Source organism: Monodelphis domestica, chromosome 5 (genome assembly GCF_027887165.1).
Source record: "Monodelphis domestica isolate mMonDom1 chromosome 5, mMonDom1.pri, whole genome shotgun sequence".
NCBI lineage: Eukaryota > Metazoa > Chordata > Mammalia > Didelphimorphia > Didelphidae > Monodelphis > Monodelphis domestica.
The window spans coordinates 34823677-34842808 of NC_077231.1; the positions used below are offsets into that span (position 1 = coordinate 34823677).

General features: G+C 37.0%; 1 protein-coding gene across 5 annotated transcripts in view; it reads right to left on the reverse strand.

Moving 5' to 3' along the window:
• The window catches only part of LOC100023342 (N6-adenosine-methyltransferase TMT1A-like), a 56203-nt gene extending 41483 nt beyond the window's left edge, over nt 1-14720 (reverse strand). Inside the window, exons 1-2 of one of the 5 annotated variants that reach the window (XM_056798235.1) lie at nt 13612-14481; nt 8078-8219 (exon numbers count right to left, since the gene is read on the reverse strand). Coding sequence is in view for 4 of the 5 variants with exons in the window: in XM_007502917.3 (XP_007502979.2) it covers nt 13612-13810; nt 14431-14521 (290 nt within the window). In the remaining variant the exon portion in view is untranslated. Of the gene's footprint in view, nt 1-8077; nt 8341-13611 lie in introns of all 5 variants that reach the window. The other 4 variants (XM_007502918.2, XM_056798233.1, XM_007502917.3 and 1 more) reach the window with 4 other exon arrangements.
• Between the last annotated feature and the right edge of the window lie 4412 nt (nt 14721-19132).

The following is a 19132-nucleotide window of genomic DNA, read 5'->3' on the forward strand; positions in this document are numbered from 1 at the left end:
AATGATGGCTGAGTCCAGCAACACTTTTGAAACTTCCAACCAGGGATAAGTCTACTGAGATCTTGCTCTGGCTCAAACCTGGGTCAGGAACTTGCAGAAATCAAATCAGAAGAGCAGTGACTAGACAGCTTCAGATCACATCACTTTATAAGCACTAAATCCCCAGTCTGGGCTGCCCTGAGAACTGAAATAAAATGACACTCAATACTCCAAAAGTAAGCAACAGAAGGATGCAAGAAGGGAGAAGCTCTGCCCAGTAATCCCAGCTAGAAGCATACAGAGCCCAAAGTTAGGAACTAGACTGGAAGAATTATCAAACACAAAAAGAATCCCACCATAAAGAGATATTATGATGACAGAAACTTAAATCACAAACCTAGAAAGTAAGAATGCCAAAACATCGATAAGCAAATAAAAGCCTCAAAGAAAGATGAAGCTTTGGTACAAATCCAACCAGAATTACTAGAAGAAATAAAGCTAGAGTTGTTTGGTTTTTTTTTTATGAGACAAAAATTTATTTTAAGCACAAAATGAAAGCACTAATAGGGAAAGATGGGAGCTATAGGAGAAAGATTTAGAAAAAAAAATTATCACCTTGGCATGAGGCCCAAAAATTAACTCGCCAAAGATTAGAATCTATGAAATAGGAATTAGTTACTTCATGAGACAACAGAGAATAGTAAAACAAAGTCAAAAGACTGAAAAAAAAGAAAATATAAGGTATCTCATAGTAAAAGGAAAAAAAGATGAAGAAAATGGATAATAAAGACTCACTGGACTATATGAAAATTATAACTAAAAAAGAGTCTAGAGGTCATATACCAGCAAATCACAAAATAAAACTGCCTAGATCTCTTAGAAAAAAGTAGAAAGAACCCAACAGTCATCTCCTGAAATTAATCTCAAAATGAAAACTTCCAGGAATATTGTATCCAAAATCCAGAGTTCTCAAGTCAAAGAAAAAATACTACAAACAGGCAAAAAAAACAATAATTCAACTACCAAGGAGACAGCAGGACCTTCACATAAGCTTTAGTAGCTACACTATAAAGAAGTGGAAAGCTTGGAATATGATATTCCAGAAGACAAAATATCTAGGTTTATAACTGAGAATAATTCACCCAATAAAACTGAGTATAATATTAAAGAAGGAAAATGGATCTTTAATGAAATTAATGAATTCCAAAAACTCCTGATTACACAAAGCAGAATAGAAAGCTTGACATACAAACACAGAATCAAGTGAAACATTAAAAAGTAAATCTAAGCAAGGTTAAATTGTTTTGTGAAACATCCATCCCTTAGAACTCAATCATTTAATACATGTATAACCCAGTGGAATTGCTTGTCAACTCCGGGAGGGGCAAGGGAAGAGAGGAAGGAGACAATGTTAATCATGTAACTTTGGAAAACTTATATGTAAATTTGTTATTGTAATAAATAAAGATAAAAAAATTTTTTAAAAGAATCATTATCAGAGGTCAGAGCGAAAATCTAATTAGATAAAGGGCCTGGGAGGGATACTGTGATGTTCAGATGACCTTAAAAGAAGAATAATAGTAAGGGAGAAGAACAGGGGAACACTGGTTAGGGCAGGAGAAGGAAAAAGAAAAATGGGGATATCTGTTTACTGGGGTATGCAAGTATAAGTCTAAATAACAAGTAGGAAGGAGTGGGTGAAATGGACAATATTTGAATTCTTATCTGAACTGTTCAAAGAAAAGAAAAATATGGACACTCACACATAGATGAGTACAGAAACATATTTCACCAAACAGGGAAATAGGTCCCAGGGAAGGGGTTAAAAGGAAGGAGAGAAACAAGAGGAAGGGCAGACTAAGGGATAGATTAGTTAGAAGCAAAACAAACTAAAAAAGGAAGCAGAAAACAAAGAGAAATAAAAGTCTCAGAAAAGGTAGAGGGAAACAATTAACAACCACAACTGTGATGTGAAAGAAAGAAACTCACCCATAAAAGAGGAAAGCAATGGATTAGAAAGCAGAATCCAACAATATATTATTTACAGAAACACACTTGAAACAGGAAGATATACACAGAGCTAAAATAAGGAGAGGTAGCAGAGTAAGGGTAGCTCAGATAAATAAACAGCAAAAACAGACCTAATTAAAAGAGAATGACTTTTCAAATATTATCTGTTAAAAGAGCTTAGGATAGTGCCTGGCACATATAAGGTGATATGTAAATGTTTATTCATTTCCTTCCTTTATACTGAAAGGAACCAAGAAACACAAGTCAATATAAATACTAAACATATTTTTACCAAATGACATAACTTAACTGAATATTTAAATAATTTATACAGAGAATAGATATCATCATCAGTAAAATTAGACTAAAACATAAATGGTAAAATTATGATAGCATGGGACCCCAATTTACCTCTTTTGGACCTAAAGAAAACTAATGGAAAAATAAACAAAGAAAAGAGCCCAAATATAATTTTAGAAAAGTTATACAAGAAAGATCTCTGAAGATTACTGAAAATTGAAAGGCTGTACCCATTTTTTAGTTGTCCAGGGTGCCTTCATAAAAACTGACCACATTAGGACATAAAAACTTCACAAGCAAATATGAAAAAACAGAAATACTAAACATATCTTTAACAACATATAATAAAGATTATATTCAATAAAGGCCTTTTGAAACAAAGATGAACAATTATTAGAGACTAAAATAACTTAATCCTAAAGAATGGGAGGGTCAAAAACCAAATCAAAGATACAAAAATTTCATTAAAGATAATGACAACAGTGAGACAACACACCAAAATTTTGGAAATGCAAACAAAACAATACTTAGGAGAAAATTTGCAACAGTTTCGTCAATTAAAGAGAAAAAGAGCAGATCAATAAATTAAGCATTTAATTTTTAAAGAACTATAAAAACCACAAGTTAAATTCCACTACTTAAACACCAAAATAGAAATCCTGAAAATCAAAGAAGAAATTGAAAAAAAAACCCATTGAATTAATCAATATAATTAGAACTGGTTTTTTGGAGGAAAAAAAATATAAAATAAAATAGATAAGCCGTGAGTCATCTTGGTTAAAATAATGAAAGAAAACCAAATTATCAGTATCAAAAGTGAAAAAAGGTAAATTTACAACCAATGAAGAAAAAAATAAAAGAAATTATTAGGAACTACTTATTTAGTCCAACTATATGCCAATAAAACCTGATAATATAATAAAAAGGATAGATATTTACAAAAAAATAAATTGTCCATGATAATAGAACAGGAAATACAGAGCTTAAAATAACCCTGTTGGGGCAGTCAGGTGGCTCAGTCGATTGAGAGCTAGGCCTAGAGATGGGAAGTCCTGAGTTCAAATTTGAACTCAGACACTTCCTAGCTGGGTGACCTTGGGCAAGTCAGTTAACTTCTACTGTCTAGCCTTTGCCACTCTTCTGCCTTGGAATCAATACAGAGTATTGATTCTAAGATGGAAGGTAAGGATTTTTTTAAAGAAATAAGACAAAACAAAATAAAATAACCCAGTCTTGGAAAAAGTAAATCAAATAAGCCATAAATAAAGTGAAGGGAGGAAACACATAGATGAATTCTATTAAAGTGAATAGTGAATTCTGTCAAATATTTTAAAAATAACTAATTACAACACTACAAATCTGAAAAAAATAGGAAAAGAGGCAATCCAATCAAATAAAAATAGTCTTGATAACTAAATCAGGAAAATTCAAATTAAAAAAAGAAAATTACACACTACTATCCTTAATGAATATTGATGCAAAAATTAAGTAAAATGTTAGCAAAAAGACAACAGCAATACATTAGAAATATTATACACTATGACAAGACTGGATTTATACCAGGAATACAGAGCTGGTTAAGAAAATCAAAAACATCACTGACCATAATCATGGCAATAAAGCAAAACAACCAACCAAACAAAAAAACTTTGTGCCAAAATACAACGCATTACTCTTTAAAACACTAGGAAAGCATAAGAATAAATAATTCTTTCTCCTTAGAACACTTTAGAAGTGTTATACTTCTAAAACCAAAAGTCAGCATTATCTATGAGTACAAATTAAAAATTTTTCCAAGAAAACCAAGAGTGAATCAAAGATGTCCATTATTACCATAACCATTCAGTATAGTGCTAGATAAGAAATCTATAAGAAGAAAATGTTAAGAAAACAGGCAAAAAGTAACAAAATTATCACTTTTTGTAAATGACATGATAATTTATTCAGAAAACACTATTCAACTAAAAATCTAATTGAAACAACTAACAACTTATCAAAATTGCAGGATATAAAATAAATTCACAAGAATCATCAGCATTTCTACATATTGCCAACAAATGAAGCACGAAGACACGGAAAGAGAATTTCTATTCAAAATGACTACAGACTACAGTATAAAATACTTGGAAGTCTACCTGCCAAGACATATATAGGAAACATATGAACAAAATTACAAAACACTTAATACTTATTCGATATCATGTCAATCAAACTACCACAGGAGTGCTTTATAGATGTAGAAAGAATAATAAAATTGACCTGGAGATCAGGAATATCAAGGAAATTAATGAAAAAAAAGTGGGAAGGGGTCTAGCACTACCAGCTCTCAAACTATACTACAAAGCATTAATCTTTAAAACAATATGATATAAAGTATGGAACAGAGAGGATGAATGGCAGAATTAGGTATACAATATACATAGATAACTGAGTATAATAGCTTCATGTTTCAAAAAACCCACAGATCCCAGTCTTTGGTGCTAGAACTCAGTATCTGACAAATACTATGGGGAAAGGGGCAGCAAAGTGGCTCAGTGGATTGAGACCCATGACTAGAGACAGGAAGTCCTGGGTTCAAATCTAGTCCCTGGACAAGTCATTTAACCACCATTGCCTAGCCTTTATTGTTCTTCTGCCTTGGAACTAATACACAGTATTGATTCTAAGACAAGTTAAAGGTTTAAAAAAATACATTGAAAAATGGAAAAGCAGTCTGGTAGAAACAAGGTAAAGACCAACATCTCACACTGTACAAAATGAGCTCCAAATGGGAATTGGCAGGTCATGAAAGAAAATGCTAGTCAGATCTATAGATAGTGAAGTCAGGTAAACTAAGTCATTGACCAGAAAACCTGTTTATCTCTGGGGAAAGTAGAAATCATAACTGAGCTTTCCTGTGAAGGTAAGTCTGCTCAGAACCAAAACAACATACAGTCAGGATCCATGATAAAGTAACTCCCTTTCCAACAAGCAGCCGGTGTAGGATAAGATATACAATGGAATGGCCTGTACCCCATGGTCCTGACGAATATAGCTTCTAGATGATAAGATTTGCTTGCTCCATCAAGGCTACGTCCCATTAATGAACATCGTTTGCTTTGTCTCTTGCACACTTTAAAAACTGCATTGTAATTTCAGTCCAGTGCAACTTTCATTAGGAAGGTTTGCCCAGGCCAGTAATAAATATTGGTTCCATTAATTTGAACTTCTGGGTGTCCGGACTCGCTTTATGAAGTGCACCACTTCAATAGGAGAGGAGTTCATTTTGCACAAACTAAACCTGAAGCTAAAAATTAGAAGAGAATCAGAAATCTGCAATTAACTCCTGATATGTAGAGAATTCATACAAATTTTATAAGAATAAGAGCCATTCCCCAAAAGATAAATGTTCAAAGATAGAAATAAGTCATTTTCAGAGAAAGAACCTGGGTATCAATGGCTATGTGAATAAAGAATGCCTCAAACCTCACACCCATCAGACTGACAAAGTTGGCAAAAAGGGCTGGAAGGTTGTGGAAAAACAAGTACAGTAATGCACTATTGGTAGAGCTATGAACTGATCAGACATTCTGTAAAGTGTTTTAGAACTATGTCCAAAAAGCCACTAAACTTAGCATATCTTTAAAGAAAGCAGTAGCACTACTAGGTCTATGCTCCCCTAAAAACATCAAAAGGAAAAGGATTCATATGAATAAAAATATTTATAGCAACTCTTTTCATAGAAGCAAAGAAATTGAGATGACCACCAACTGAGGAACAATTTATGGTATATAAATATAATAAAATATTATTTTGCTTTAAGAAATGATAAGGGAGGTGGTTTCAGAGAAACTGGTAAAGACTTGTATTAATTGATACAAAGTAAAGTGAGTAGAACCAGAAAAATAGGTTATCAGTAACAATATTTTAGAGAGAAACATCTTTGAAAAACTTGGGAACTCTGACTAACCACAATTCCGGAGTACTCATAAGGAAACAAGTTAAACAAGATAATGGACTCAAAGTACAATTAAGGCATATATTTTTTCTTGACATGGTTAACATGGGAATTTGTTTTATTTGACTATAAATTACTGTAATAAGTTATGTGTTTCTTGCTTTCTCAATAGGAGAGGGAAGAAGAAATAGAAGGCAAAGAATTTGGAGCTGAAAATAAAATTGAATTAAAATAATATAAAAATTACAAATCTTTTTTTTAAATGTCAATATAAGTTTAAAATATAAACTAGTTTATAAAAACTTAGAAAGATAATGATCATTTACAATATCATCTGATAAATCAGAGAGTATCAGTAGGGGATAAAAAGTATTTAAAAGAAAACTTGGCAAATGACTTAACAAAATCCTATCAAGGGCATTTAAGAATAAAAGAATGGAAGGAAGCAACAACTATTAGAAAAATGAGAAAATGTATCAAGAGTACTACTCTTACAATCTGTTTTTATCATCAAGGATACATTACCCAGTATCACAGTCCTCCCAATGGCACCAAAGGGACAAAAAACTGGAAAATGAGGGAGTATACCTCAATTGGGGAATGGCTGAACAAACTGGGTATATGATGGTGATGGAATACTACTGTGCTATAAAGAATGATGAATTGGACGATTTCTTTAAGAACTGAAAAGACCTCCATGAACTGATGTGAACTGAAATAAGCAAAACCAGGAGAACATTATACACAGTGACTTAAACAGTGTGGAATGATCAAATATGATTGATCCAGGACAATTCTATGGAACTTACAAGAAAGAATACTATCCACAACTAAAGAAATAACTGTGGGAGTAGAAACACAGAAGAAAAATATGATTTATCACTTGCGTATGGGTATATGATTTGGGGTTTTGATTTTAAAAGATTACTCTATTACAAAAATGAATGATATGGAAATAGATTTTGAATGATCCTGCATGGAGGAGGTGGATTAAACAAACCTCTGCATCAGACCCCACTCTCTGTATAGTTTCCCATGTTTCCCACAGCAGCATGTATAATAACCCAGTGGAATTTCTTGTCTCTAGGAGTGGGGAGGGAAGAACAGAGGGAGAGAACATGAATCATGTAACGATGGGAAAATATTTTTTAAAAAATAAAATTAAAATTATATCTAAAAATTTTTTTTAAAGAATCATGTAAGCACAGGGAAAATTTTTTAATAATTTTTTTAAAAGAGGAAAAAATGGCACCAAAGAAAACAAAGTTGGGGGAAAAAAAGAAAAACAAAGTTGGGGAAAAAAGTCTGATTAGATATACACCAAAGAAAACACAATTATGAAAGCATTAAGGAATTGATATTGAAAGTATCTGAAAATGGGGGAAATACTAGACATATAGAAAATGAAAATTCAAAATATATTCATTAAAAAAAGATGACTGTGAAAATAAAAACAACTACTAACTTACATACTTATTCTCCTATTCTCAGCTATTTATACAAAATCTTTGATGTAAGACATCTATACACAAATTGAGAATATCTTCTATGAGGGTAATAGCCTAGAACAATGTTTTCATAAGTGATAATTAACGGTGAACCACATCTTTACCATTTCAAAACTGTCTAAAATTTGTAGAAGATGTAGGATTCCACTGTGTTTATTATTTCTTAATTAAGAAAATCTGATTTCATAAAATAATAAATCTGCTGCTTTTATAAACAAAGTTAATTCATACATTAAAATCATTCAAGATTTCTTGAAAGATATAACACCGCAAATAAACCAGTTCAGTGAGCCTCTAATCACAAACATCAGATGAGATATAAAATAGGGAGATGTATGCTCACCCAAAATATTCACACTGCAATGCAGAAGATTCAGTGTTGAGTCCAAGTATGATCCCCTGTGGATGGCAAGGTCTTCCAGATGTTCCTGTTTGCAGATGACATAGTGCTAGTTGCATCAAGCCCCAGAACAGTGAAGAGCATCCTGGAAGACAGCCATAACCAGCCAGACAGAAAAGACCAAGTGCATGAAGATAATCTATTGCCTTGATTATAACATTCATTTAGATGGAAAGTTTATAGAGCTTGTACATCTGTACATATATCTGTGGGCACAAAGTAGAACAGGAAAAAGAAAGCAGACTGGATTGACTTTAGGAAATGGCAAAGTTCCTTTAATGACCTGTAAACCTTAAAATTTCTTAGACTTGTGAATGTTGGAAATTTCACCATTGGAAAGTTCCATACTTGGGGAAAAATAGTAAGAGAAGAAGGATCCTTCTCCTCCCTACTTGGGACTGCTTTAGGACAGAAACCTTTTGCTGAACAATGGAAAGGGCTTTGACCTATGCTTAAGCATAGAACAGGAAGTTTTTTGAGTCATGATTGATTTTAGAATTGATACAATAGAGATACTTGGAATGACAGAACCAGGTCTTGGAAAATACAATTTCCACCCTACTCAGTCCTAACAGGATTTAGGAAGGGCTGCAGCAAAGGATCAAGATTTAATTATTTGAGAATATGACCTTCAACAGACATGTGCAAAGCCACAGACCTCTGGGCGGTCCTGGGTTAAGGTAGAGCCACCATTGGTACAGGGAAGACATGGACAGTGATTGGTAGATGTGAGAACTGAAGGGAGGGAACTGAGATGGTTTCCTTAAAGACAGAGGGGTCTGAGGACTGAGGAGAGGTTGGAGAGGTTTTGCTCTGAGAGGTTGTTCTCTGAGAAGCTTGCTCTGAAGGAAGCTGGAGATGGAGGCCCCTGAGACTGTTTCTCCATTTTGGTCATGTGAGTGATAGGGACTGATCTCTTTTCTTGCCTCAGCTATCTAAGGGCTTGGGCCTTTTGGCCCAGCCTAAACAGAGCGGGTATTTAAGCCCTATTCCCTTCTCTCCCTTTTCTCTCTCTCTCTCTCTCTCTCTCTCTCTCTCTCTCTCTCTCTCTCTCTCTCTCATACCTTTCTTCCTCCTGTTTGTAATTAAACTCCATAAAAGGTTGACTGCTGACTTGAGTTTTCATTTAGGAATTACATAGCTGAATTCCTTGGCGACCTTAAATTAATATATATCAGTCTTTTAAAGTGATTTCCTTGTCACAGACCCCCAAGCTTCCCATGTAAACAATGGTACTGTATAACAATGAGACACAAAAGTTTCCAAATTAAAAATAAGTATCACAAAACTCAGAATGGGTGAATGACTTGAACATAAAGAAGGAAACTATAAGAAAATTATGTGAACACAGAATAATATACATGTCAGATCTTTGGGAAGGGAAAGATTTTAAAACCAAGCAAGACTTAGAGTCACAAAATGTAAAATAAATAATTTTGATTACATCACATTAAAAAAAAATTTTTTTTGTACAAACAAAACCAATATAAACAAAATTAGACAGGAGATAACAAATTGGGAAACAATCTTCATAACAAAAACCTCTGACAAAGGTCTAATTACTCAAATTTATAAAGAGCTAAACCAATTGTTCAAAAAACCAAGCCATTCGCCAATTGATAAATGGGCAAGGGACATGAATAGGCAATTTTCAGTCAAAGAAATCAAAACTATTAATAAGCACATGAAAAACTGTTCTAAATCTCTTATAATCAGAGAGATGCAAATCAAAACATCTTTGAGGTATCACCTCATACCTAGCAGATTGGCTAACATGACAGCAAAGGAAAATAATGAATGCTGGAGGGGATGTGGCAAAGTGGGGACATTAATTCATTGGTGGTGGAGTTGTGAATTGATCCAACCATTTTGGAGGGCAATTTGGAACTATGCCCAAAGGGCGATAGAAGAGTGTCTGCCCTTTGATCCAGCCATAGCACTGCTGGGTTTGTATCCAAAGACTTGTACAAGAATATTCATAGCTGCACTCTTTGTGGTGGCCAAAAATTGGAAAATGAGGGGATGCCTTTCAATTGGGGAATGGCGGAACAAATTGTGGCATATGTTGGTGATGGAATACTATTGTGCTCAAAGGGATAATAAAGTGGAGGAATTCCATGGAGACTGGAATGACCTCCAGGAATTGATGCAGAGTGAGAGGAGCAGAACCAGGAGAACATTGTACACAGAGACTGATACACTGTGGTACAATTGAATATAATGAACTTCTCCATTAGTGGAAATGCAGTGATCATGAACAACCTGGAGGGATCTATGAGAAAGAACACTATCCACATTCAGAGGAAAAACTGTGGGAGTAGAAACAGAAGAAAAACAACTGCTTGATTACATGGGTGGAGGGGACATGGCTGGGGATGGAGACTCTAAATGAACATCCTAGTGCAAACACCAACAAAATGGAAATGGGTTCTGATCAAGGACACATGTAATACCCAGTGGAATTGCGCATGGGCTACAGGAGGGGTGAGGGAAGGGGAGGGAGGAATAGAATATGATTTTCCTAACCAAGGAATAATGTTTGAAATTGACCAAATAAAAATAATAACCAACAAAAAAAATGAGTATCATAGAGAGTGCAGGAGGTACTTCTGATGGCCATGTACAAGCTAAAATACATAAATAATGAAGAATTTTAAAAATAGGATTAAAAGATGTTATCAAATGGGACATAGAGGATAGTTTGGTTGCATGGTGAGGGTAAGGAATGGCAGACAGATTGTCAGCATTATCCACTGCTACCCTTGCTCTCAGGAGAAAGTGAAGAATTCTTTCAATATGCAGTAAATTTATAGAACATGAACAAGAATCACAGGCAAGCACAAATTGGTTGCCACCTGCATCCCTGAATCAATTTAAGGATGATTACTTTATGTTTTATAGAAATTTAAAAAGATTTTTGTAAATAAATATCTTTGTTACATTTTTTAATTGACTTGTAACACTCCCTTCAGGCTCATTCCCAACTTCCACTTATGCTCATGGCTTTGGTCCTCAGAGGGCAGCTGCTCCTTGGGGTTTTAGGGGTAACCTCTAGCTCATGAGGCCTCACCAGTGTGATTCTCCTTCACCATGAGATATCAGACACAATTCACTCTTAGCAAAAGCATTTACTAATATGACATAGTAAAAAATAGTAGCTAGAGAGCATTCTCCCCTAAAACATGGGGCACACTCTCTAAAAAAATTCACAATGCACGGGAAGTACAGGGTTAAATGTAGTGAATGAAGCAGGATACTGTGAGGCAAAGGCCTTACACAGTTCCTGTTCTGAAGGATCTGGAAGTCCATTCTCTCCTCAGAGACAACTTGTACAGCTCTCCTTGGATCTGTCCTTGGTATTCTGGGGCCTTTCTATAGCAGGTCTCTGTTGCCAAGGAGCAGTTCCTTGAACTTCAAGTTCCTTGAAGCTGTGACTGTTTCTACATCTGAGTTTTCTCTGGAGTCTATCTCTACTCTTTCAGTCATTCCTTTAACTCTTTCATATTTGCAATTTGCTACATTGGATATCTCTCTCTGTGTCTCTCTCCTTCTCTGTGATCTACATTTGTTGCTAGATATCATGGTTAAAAGGGAAGATGGAAGTCACTTCCTGCTCTCCAAGTGCTACCTCAGAATACAGAGGTACTCCTGAACCTAAATTTCCCCCAAACCAAAACTCTGGAATTTGATGTTTTTTGAGTCCTGCTAGATCAATAAAGTTGCTCTCTTTAATTCATTTAGGGAAAAAGGAAGTTTGTGCAAAGTCATAAATGAAAGAGATAAAATGTTAAGTTCAGGAAACCACAAATAAACCATTTTGTTTGTACTGTAGAGTTCATAAAGGGGGTGGTGTAGAATAGGTGCAGTTAGGTTGTAGACAGAATTCAAAGCCCTTTAAATGTCAAGTAACAAGCACAGCATTAGAGATTCTGTAAGAGGAGAGGTGGCCTATTCAGGTCATGCTTTAGGAACATTATTCAGGCAGCTGTGTGGTCCATGGATAAAAAGAAGGAAGAGAATAGAAATTAGGAATACAATTCGGAAACTCTTTCAATAGTTCAAAGCTATGAAAATGGATAGTTGCCGGGTGAGTGAAAAGGAGATGGCTGGGAGAGATAGAGATGTTGTAAAACTACATAAAACTGATATAATTGATGCACATAGATAAGATATGGATCTTGTCCTCAATGAAATATGAAATGTTTTTCTCCTATCTCTCCCTCTGTTACAAGTCCTACTTATCCTATAAATTCAAAATCAAAATTCTTTGATCCATTTGGTTGGTAACACTTCTGCTCAAAACCTCGCATATTACTTTATTATTATGCAATATACTTATGTAATATTGTACATATGATCAAGTGTATCCTGCTATACTTTGTTTTCCTATTGAGGAATCAGGATCCAAGAATCTTAACCTGAAGTCTGAAGTTTTTTTTAAACCCTTATCTTCTGTCTTAGAATCAATAATAAGCATTAGTGAGGGCTAGACAATGGGGGTTGACTTGCCCATGGTGGTATAACTTGCAAGTATCTGAGACCAAATTTGAACCCAGAACCTCCCATCTTCAGGCCTGGCATTCTATTTACTGAGTCACCTTGTTGCCCCTGTGAACTCTTAAAATATGTATGTTGAATACTGTATTTCAATATAATTTATTTCCTTAATCCCATGTGTTTTAGTCTAGGTACTTAAAAACATGATTCTGATAAAAGATCCAAAGGCTTCATCAGACTGCCAGAGGAGTTCATTACATAAAAAAGGTGAAGAACCTCTAGCCTAAAGTAATACTTTGCTGAGTTGAGTTGGTGTTTAATAAATGCTGTATTTTTGTTTTTATTTAGACTTTAGGAACAAGAAACAATGAAAGGAAAGGAATGGAGACATATAGGCACAGGGTGCTTGTTGGGTGGTTGTTGTTTGGTGGGGGACAGGGTTAGGAGAAAGTAGTCTGGTTTGGTTTGTTCCAGTCTATTCTGTAAGCCAACATTTCTTTGACATATAGTGTCCTCTTTTCCTTATTTCTCTTTCCTTTCCTTCTACCATATCTTTTAATTGGCCAAAATATGCAAAGCATGTTCTAAAATATCCTAAATTTGGTGGGGAAAGTTGAATATTCCCTTTGGGGTGAATGAGATTTTATGATTATCATAACCTGTCTTAAGTAAATCAAGTTGCTTTTTACTTGTGTGCTCACAAGTAAATAGATTTTATTTTACCTGTGAGATATCCCGGTAAGAAGGGGCAGTAAATGGTTATAACATAAAATTACACCACTAGTCTCCGATAAAGTTAAGTGTTTTGCTTTGTTTTAAACTCATATCCTGTTGTCACTCATTCTCTACAACCAGTGGCAGAACATTCCTCACTTAGCATTCAACCTAAAACCTTTTAGGAGCTCCAAAAGGAAGGAACGTTATCATTTAAAACGTTTGTATTGCGACCATCATAGCCTGTAATAATGCTTAATACATACCTAGAAAGTTTAAAGCAGTGGGCTGCTGTGAGGATCCACGTTTCCTTAATGATTGATCCCCCACACAAATGAACGGATTTGTTTACAACTTTTATAAACTGCAGGCTAACTATCCATGGCCAAGCTCCAATCTGAGATTCGTGGCCCCCTACAATTCGAGACTCTGAAATCACATTCCCCCGAGGTGCCGTCCCACAATCTACGCAAACAGAAACAATACAGTATCGGGACTGGAGGCCGGAGGCTCCCGCTGCTTTTCTATTCCACTCCTAGTCCTAGGTGATTCGCAATCTTTGCTGACTCGGTTTCTCAGTGCACTAAAGCAATGCCATTAGAGAAATGAAATAAGACAAGCTGAACCTACCACGTGTCTAATAGCACTAGGCAAAGCCATTCCCCAACAAGAAGAACCCTTAACTACAATTGTAAAGGAAATCAAGTTAATAAAGTACAATACAATTGGTTGGTTGGGTGCAGTCCGGAAATCCGCTTAAGAAGGACTAGCCAATGGCACTCCGGCCTGGGAGCATGCGTAGATGATGCTATCTTTGGTCTCCCAGTACCGCGTTGCCAGGTTTCCCCCTCCACCCTATTCTCTTCTAACTCTTAAATTGTGCGGCCTTTCCCTCCCTCCCCACTCCAGCCCGGTTACGCCCTTCTAGGCCGACCGCCAAGGTTGCGGCTGCGGCCTGCGATCACCGGGGCTCTTGAGGAGGGCGGGCACTCCTGCTTGGGCAGTCCCAGGGCCAGGCCCTCTACACCTCCTCAGGCATGGTCAGACCCGCTGTCCCGGAAGATCAGCCCGAGGAGTGGGCTTACTCCTGTCCCGGAACGAGAACGACTTCTTGTCGGCAAACGTGAAGCTTCCCCAGACCAACCACAAGGCAGCGCTCGCGAGCCAACGCCCCATTTTTTTTTTGGTGGGGAGGAGTTGGTGCGTGACCAGCTACGTCACGTATGGCCGTTGGCGCGCAGGGGCGGGGGAGGAAGATCTTGAGGCCTGGATTGTGGGGGGTGTCTTTCTTCATACTCCCCCCCCATACAGTCTTAAGAAACCTAACCTAGCTCCGCCTCAGAGGCACAGTACACAGTACGTATTATACAAACATGCAGACACACACAGGCGCACATAGACACGTGACCAAGAGTCCGGCGCTGCCACCCGGACCAGGGGAGGCCCCGCCCCTTCTGTGTGTACATACTTTGGGGCTGGCCCGAGGACACAGATGTGTGAAAAGTCGAATCTCGGTGAAAAAAAAAGGACACGGGATTTCTTTAAAGGAGACCGACTCAGACAGAAACCGTGTGTCCGCTCCGAGAGCCCTCTGCCTCCTTCGGGGACGGGGCTCAGCTCTACTTAGCCGCTAAGCGGCTCCATCTTGGTTTGAAGCATCGCCGCACCGCGGCATTTTGCAGAGGAAGAGAGCTAAGGCTAAACTCCCTGTGCCTGAGGTCCTCTTTAAATGCTTAGCTAGACTCTGCTGTCAGAGACTCTTGACTCTTCTGCAACGAGGACTACTCCATCCTTCTCCAATGGGCAACCTGGTGAAACCCATGGATCCCTTCTAAGAACGTTTTTTAGTGCACAAAATAAAATGAGATTCTATAAGAAGCCAAGTATATTGAAAAGCAAAAAAAAAAGTTCAATCCTCATTTAATTGTACCATATATTACTGCCATCCTGTATTCATTGTCCCATCTATCACCTCTGTTTTGTTAAAGCAAAAAAAAAATTTAAAGCTTTACCTTCCATTTTAGAATCAATACTGTGTATTGATGCTGAGGCATGAGAGAAAAATGATAGGCAATGGGGGTTATGCGACTTTCCCAGGGTCCCACAGCTAGGAAGAGTCTGAGTTTGATTTGAACTCAGGACCTTCAATCTCCAGACCTGACTCTTGATCCACTGAGTAGAGTATTTTTCCCAAAATATATTCACTATCAGTAAGAAGAGCAGAAATGCAGTGAGAATACAGGAAATTCCAGGTCGTGTGAGCAATGAAATGGAGGAATAGATAGTTTGCCTCATCCCCACTCTCTCCCAAACCTCTCTAAAACAAAAATTATGCATGAAAAATAAAACAGCTTCAGTTCTAACCCTGGTCTTAGGAAACCCAAAGTCTCAAAAAAGGTTTTTTTTAAAAAAAACCAAAACAATGAACTGAAACTCATTGACACTGAAGTCACTTAGCAGGCAACCTTCCCCTATCTCCCCCACTACCTGCACTAGCTGCAGGCTGCCCTAGGAGATTCAAGGACCCAAAATAAAAGTTGAAACTTGTGACATCACTTAACCCCCCACCCTCGTCTCACCTCTTTCAAATGCCTTAGAGACCCCCACTCCCAGCTATGGAAATTTGCCTGTGCAGCAGCCCTTAAGCAAAAGTCTGCTAAGGCTACAGTCCCATAGCACCAATGCAGCAAAGCTGAATTGCCAGTGATAGAGTATTGAGGAATACGTGGAGCTGGACAAAACCCCAGGACGAGACAACATGTTTTGGGGGCAGGTGGGCAGTATTCCAATAAGCCTGAAGAAAAGGGTATAACATCCCACTGAGGCCAGTTCCAACCAAATAAAAGTCATTTGGGGCAGAGATTGAACTGCAAATTGAACTGAACTGCAAATTTCCCAACATAAGAGACTGAGAAACTTAGAAATCCAACACTGAAGGAAACCAACATCCCAGAGGGCAGAGCAAATAGGACATGATGGGAAAGGAGGACTGAAATTACTAAAGATCTCAAAATGAAAAAAAAAACCAACGACAAAACTCATAGACCTTGAATTTAAAGAGATAAATCAACAGGAAATATTGTAACATATGACCATGATGGAAATACTAAGGCACCATAAGAAATGAATAGAAGATAGTTTTTTTGAAAGACCTACATGAAATAATGAAGAGTGAAAAAGAGCAGAACAAAGAGAACATGATATGTAGGAGCAGAAATATTGTTTGAAGAATTGTGTATGTCCCCTTCTAAAGAAAGAACTGATAAATAGAAACAAGCAAAACAGTTGTAAGAATTGAGATCTTGGAAGGAAAATGAACTAGAAGTCTACAGCAGTGGGGAATGGGCAAAAAGAATACAGAACTTTGGAGAGAGAGGGGGAGAGACCTGATCGAGGCAGTTGAACACTGACTTTTGTCTGGAAGCACACATCAGAGAGGTTGGCTCCATCTAATTCTCTGATCCAGTGATCTCTTTCCCTGCGATTCCTGTCCCCAGATCCTCAGAAGAAGACAAGCCAGTTGGACAGGACTTTGAAACACAAGCTGTCTGCTAAAGAAAAAGATTTCCACCAACCTCCTTGAACCTTGAACTTGGGGACACTCACTGTGCAGCCAAGAACCAGAGTTTCTTTACTCTGACCTCAAGGGGTCAGGTGAACCAAAACCTGATCTGTCTAACTTTGGGGGGAAGGGTAGTAGTTGGATAGGGACCCCTTCTCCCTCCTTTCTTCTTGAACCTCAATTCCTACCCACCATCTGTCCTGTTCCCTTTCTGTTTCCCTCAAATAAACTCAGTAAATAAGATCCAGAAACTGACTCAAACCTTTACTAGAGGGAAGCTTGAGATTGAGGGGGAAGAGAAATGATATTTCTCTCCCCAGAAAGAAAGAGGCTTATCACCACAAACCTCTTCAAACAAGATCCTTCAGAGAACCCAGCAGTAAAGAGTTGAAGGCAGCCACAGGAGGGGGGGGAGGGGGAGTGTTGTCAGAGAATGCTGAGGGGGAAAAGACAAAACCTTCTTCCTTCTCTCCCTTGGTTTATCAACATCACCATCTCACTCTGTCCCTGCCTTAGACTCCATTCCCTTTTCACCTTTTCTTCCTTTTGTAATGATATTGGAGGGGGTATATTTGATGGATAAATGATAACTAATGGATCAGGTAGTTATCTTCTTTTGCCTATTGGGGAAAACAGGACAAGATGGAGGATGGAGGTAAGAGGGGTGGAGGTTTCCCTATTATCTACAGTGAGTCTTAGGTTGGAGGATATTGAGAAAAATTGCAATTCAGTCACTAGCATGAAACAGAGCAAGTCAGAGAGAGATATATGGACTATTGTCCTTCTTCTTCTTCCTTCAAATCAGCCAGGCTACCTCCAGCTTGATTATCCCAAGTCCTAGAGATAAACCCAGTTTCTTCCTTCGAAGTCGCCACCATCAGTTCAAAGCCTAGAAATCCAGTCAGCAGTTGACTCTTACCTTCAAGTGTTTCCCCTCACATTCCAAATGGAATCTTCCTTTGATTGACAGCTGATCAATCTCCAGCTTCTTGTCTTGCTGCATTTTCTTTTAAGTTCTCTCTTCTCTACATTTTGTCATAAATTTCTCCCTTTTACCCCCTCTATTACACTATATGTGTGTGTATATATATATATATATATATATATACACACACACACACACACTTTGATGATGCCTTTTTTTAGTGTGGGGAGAGGAAGGATGGAACAAATACCTGGGAACTTTAATGTAACAAACACAAATTTTTAAAAATTCAACTAGAGAAACTGTAACAACAAAAGAAAATATGGCTTCCAGATTTAGTATATGAATTCAGGAATCTGTGAATAAAAATTGCAAAACAAAGAGAAATGACCCAACATTTAATAAGACTGAAGACTCTGAGGAATGTGAGAACATGGAATCACAACATGGTGTCCCTGGGGAATTCAAAAGAGAAATGAGAATTTTAAGAGCAGGATTTATGTCCTAAACAGTAAAAATAATGGGCATAATAGGAAAACTGGAATCCTGAATGGAAAGTCTCACCAAAGAAAAAAGAGAGAGATAAAGGAATGTAAATATACAGAAGTGAAAAATAAAAGAGAAATAAAAAACAATGACATATAAAATAAAATATGCTCACTATGCAAAACATACTTATCCAGAAGACAAGATGCATAGAGACTGCCTAATGATAGCTCTTCCAGAAAAGTACAACAGGACCAAAAAATCTTAACACCATAATACAGAAAATGATAGAAGAGAATTACCCAGAATTTCTGAACATAAAAAATGAAATATTTGAAAGAATTCATAGATCATCACCAGGAAAAAGTCCCAAACTTCAAATTCCAAGACATACAATGGCTAATTTTAAGAATTCAGTAAAGAAATAACAAATTCTACAAATGACTAGGACAAAGGCCTTATAAAAACAAAGAAAAAGAAATTAGAATAATACAAAACTGTTTTTCACCAACCAGAAAATATAGGAGGAAATAGAGTATGTTCTGAAGAGCAATGGGAACTCAGGATGCATCCTAGGGGGACTACCCTGAATTTAATCATGCATGAAGAAATGATAGATGTTTAATAATAAAGAAGCATTTAAACATTTTTAGAAAGGAAGCCAGACCTGAAGAGATTAGTTGGTGTTTTTAATGGTTCTTTTTTAAATTTTCCAATGTTTACCATGGTTCCTTGATTTGTGTTTTCTCCCTCCCCCCTCCCAAAGTTGACAAACAATTCCAAAGGCTTATACATATATATTATCACTCAAACC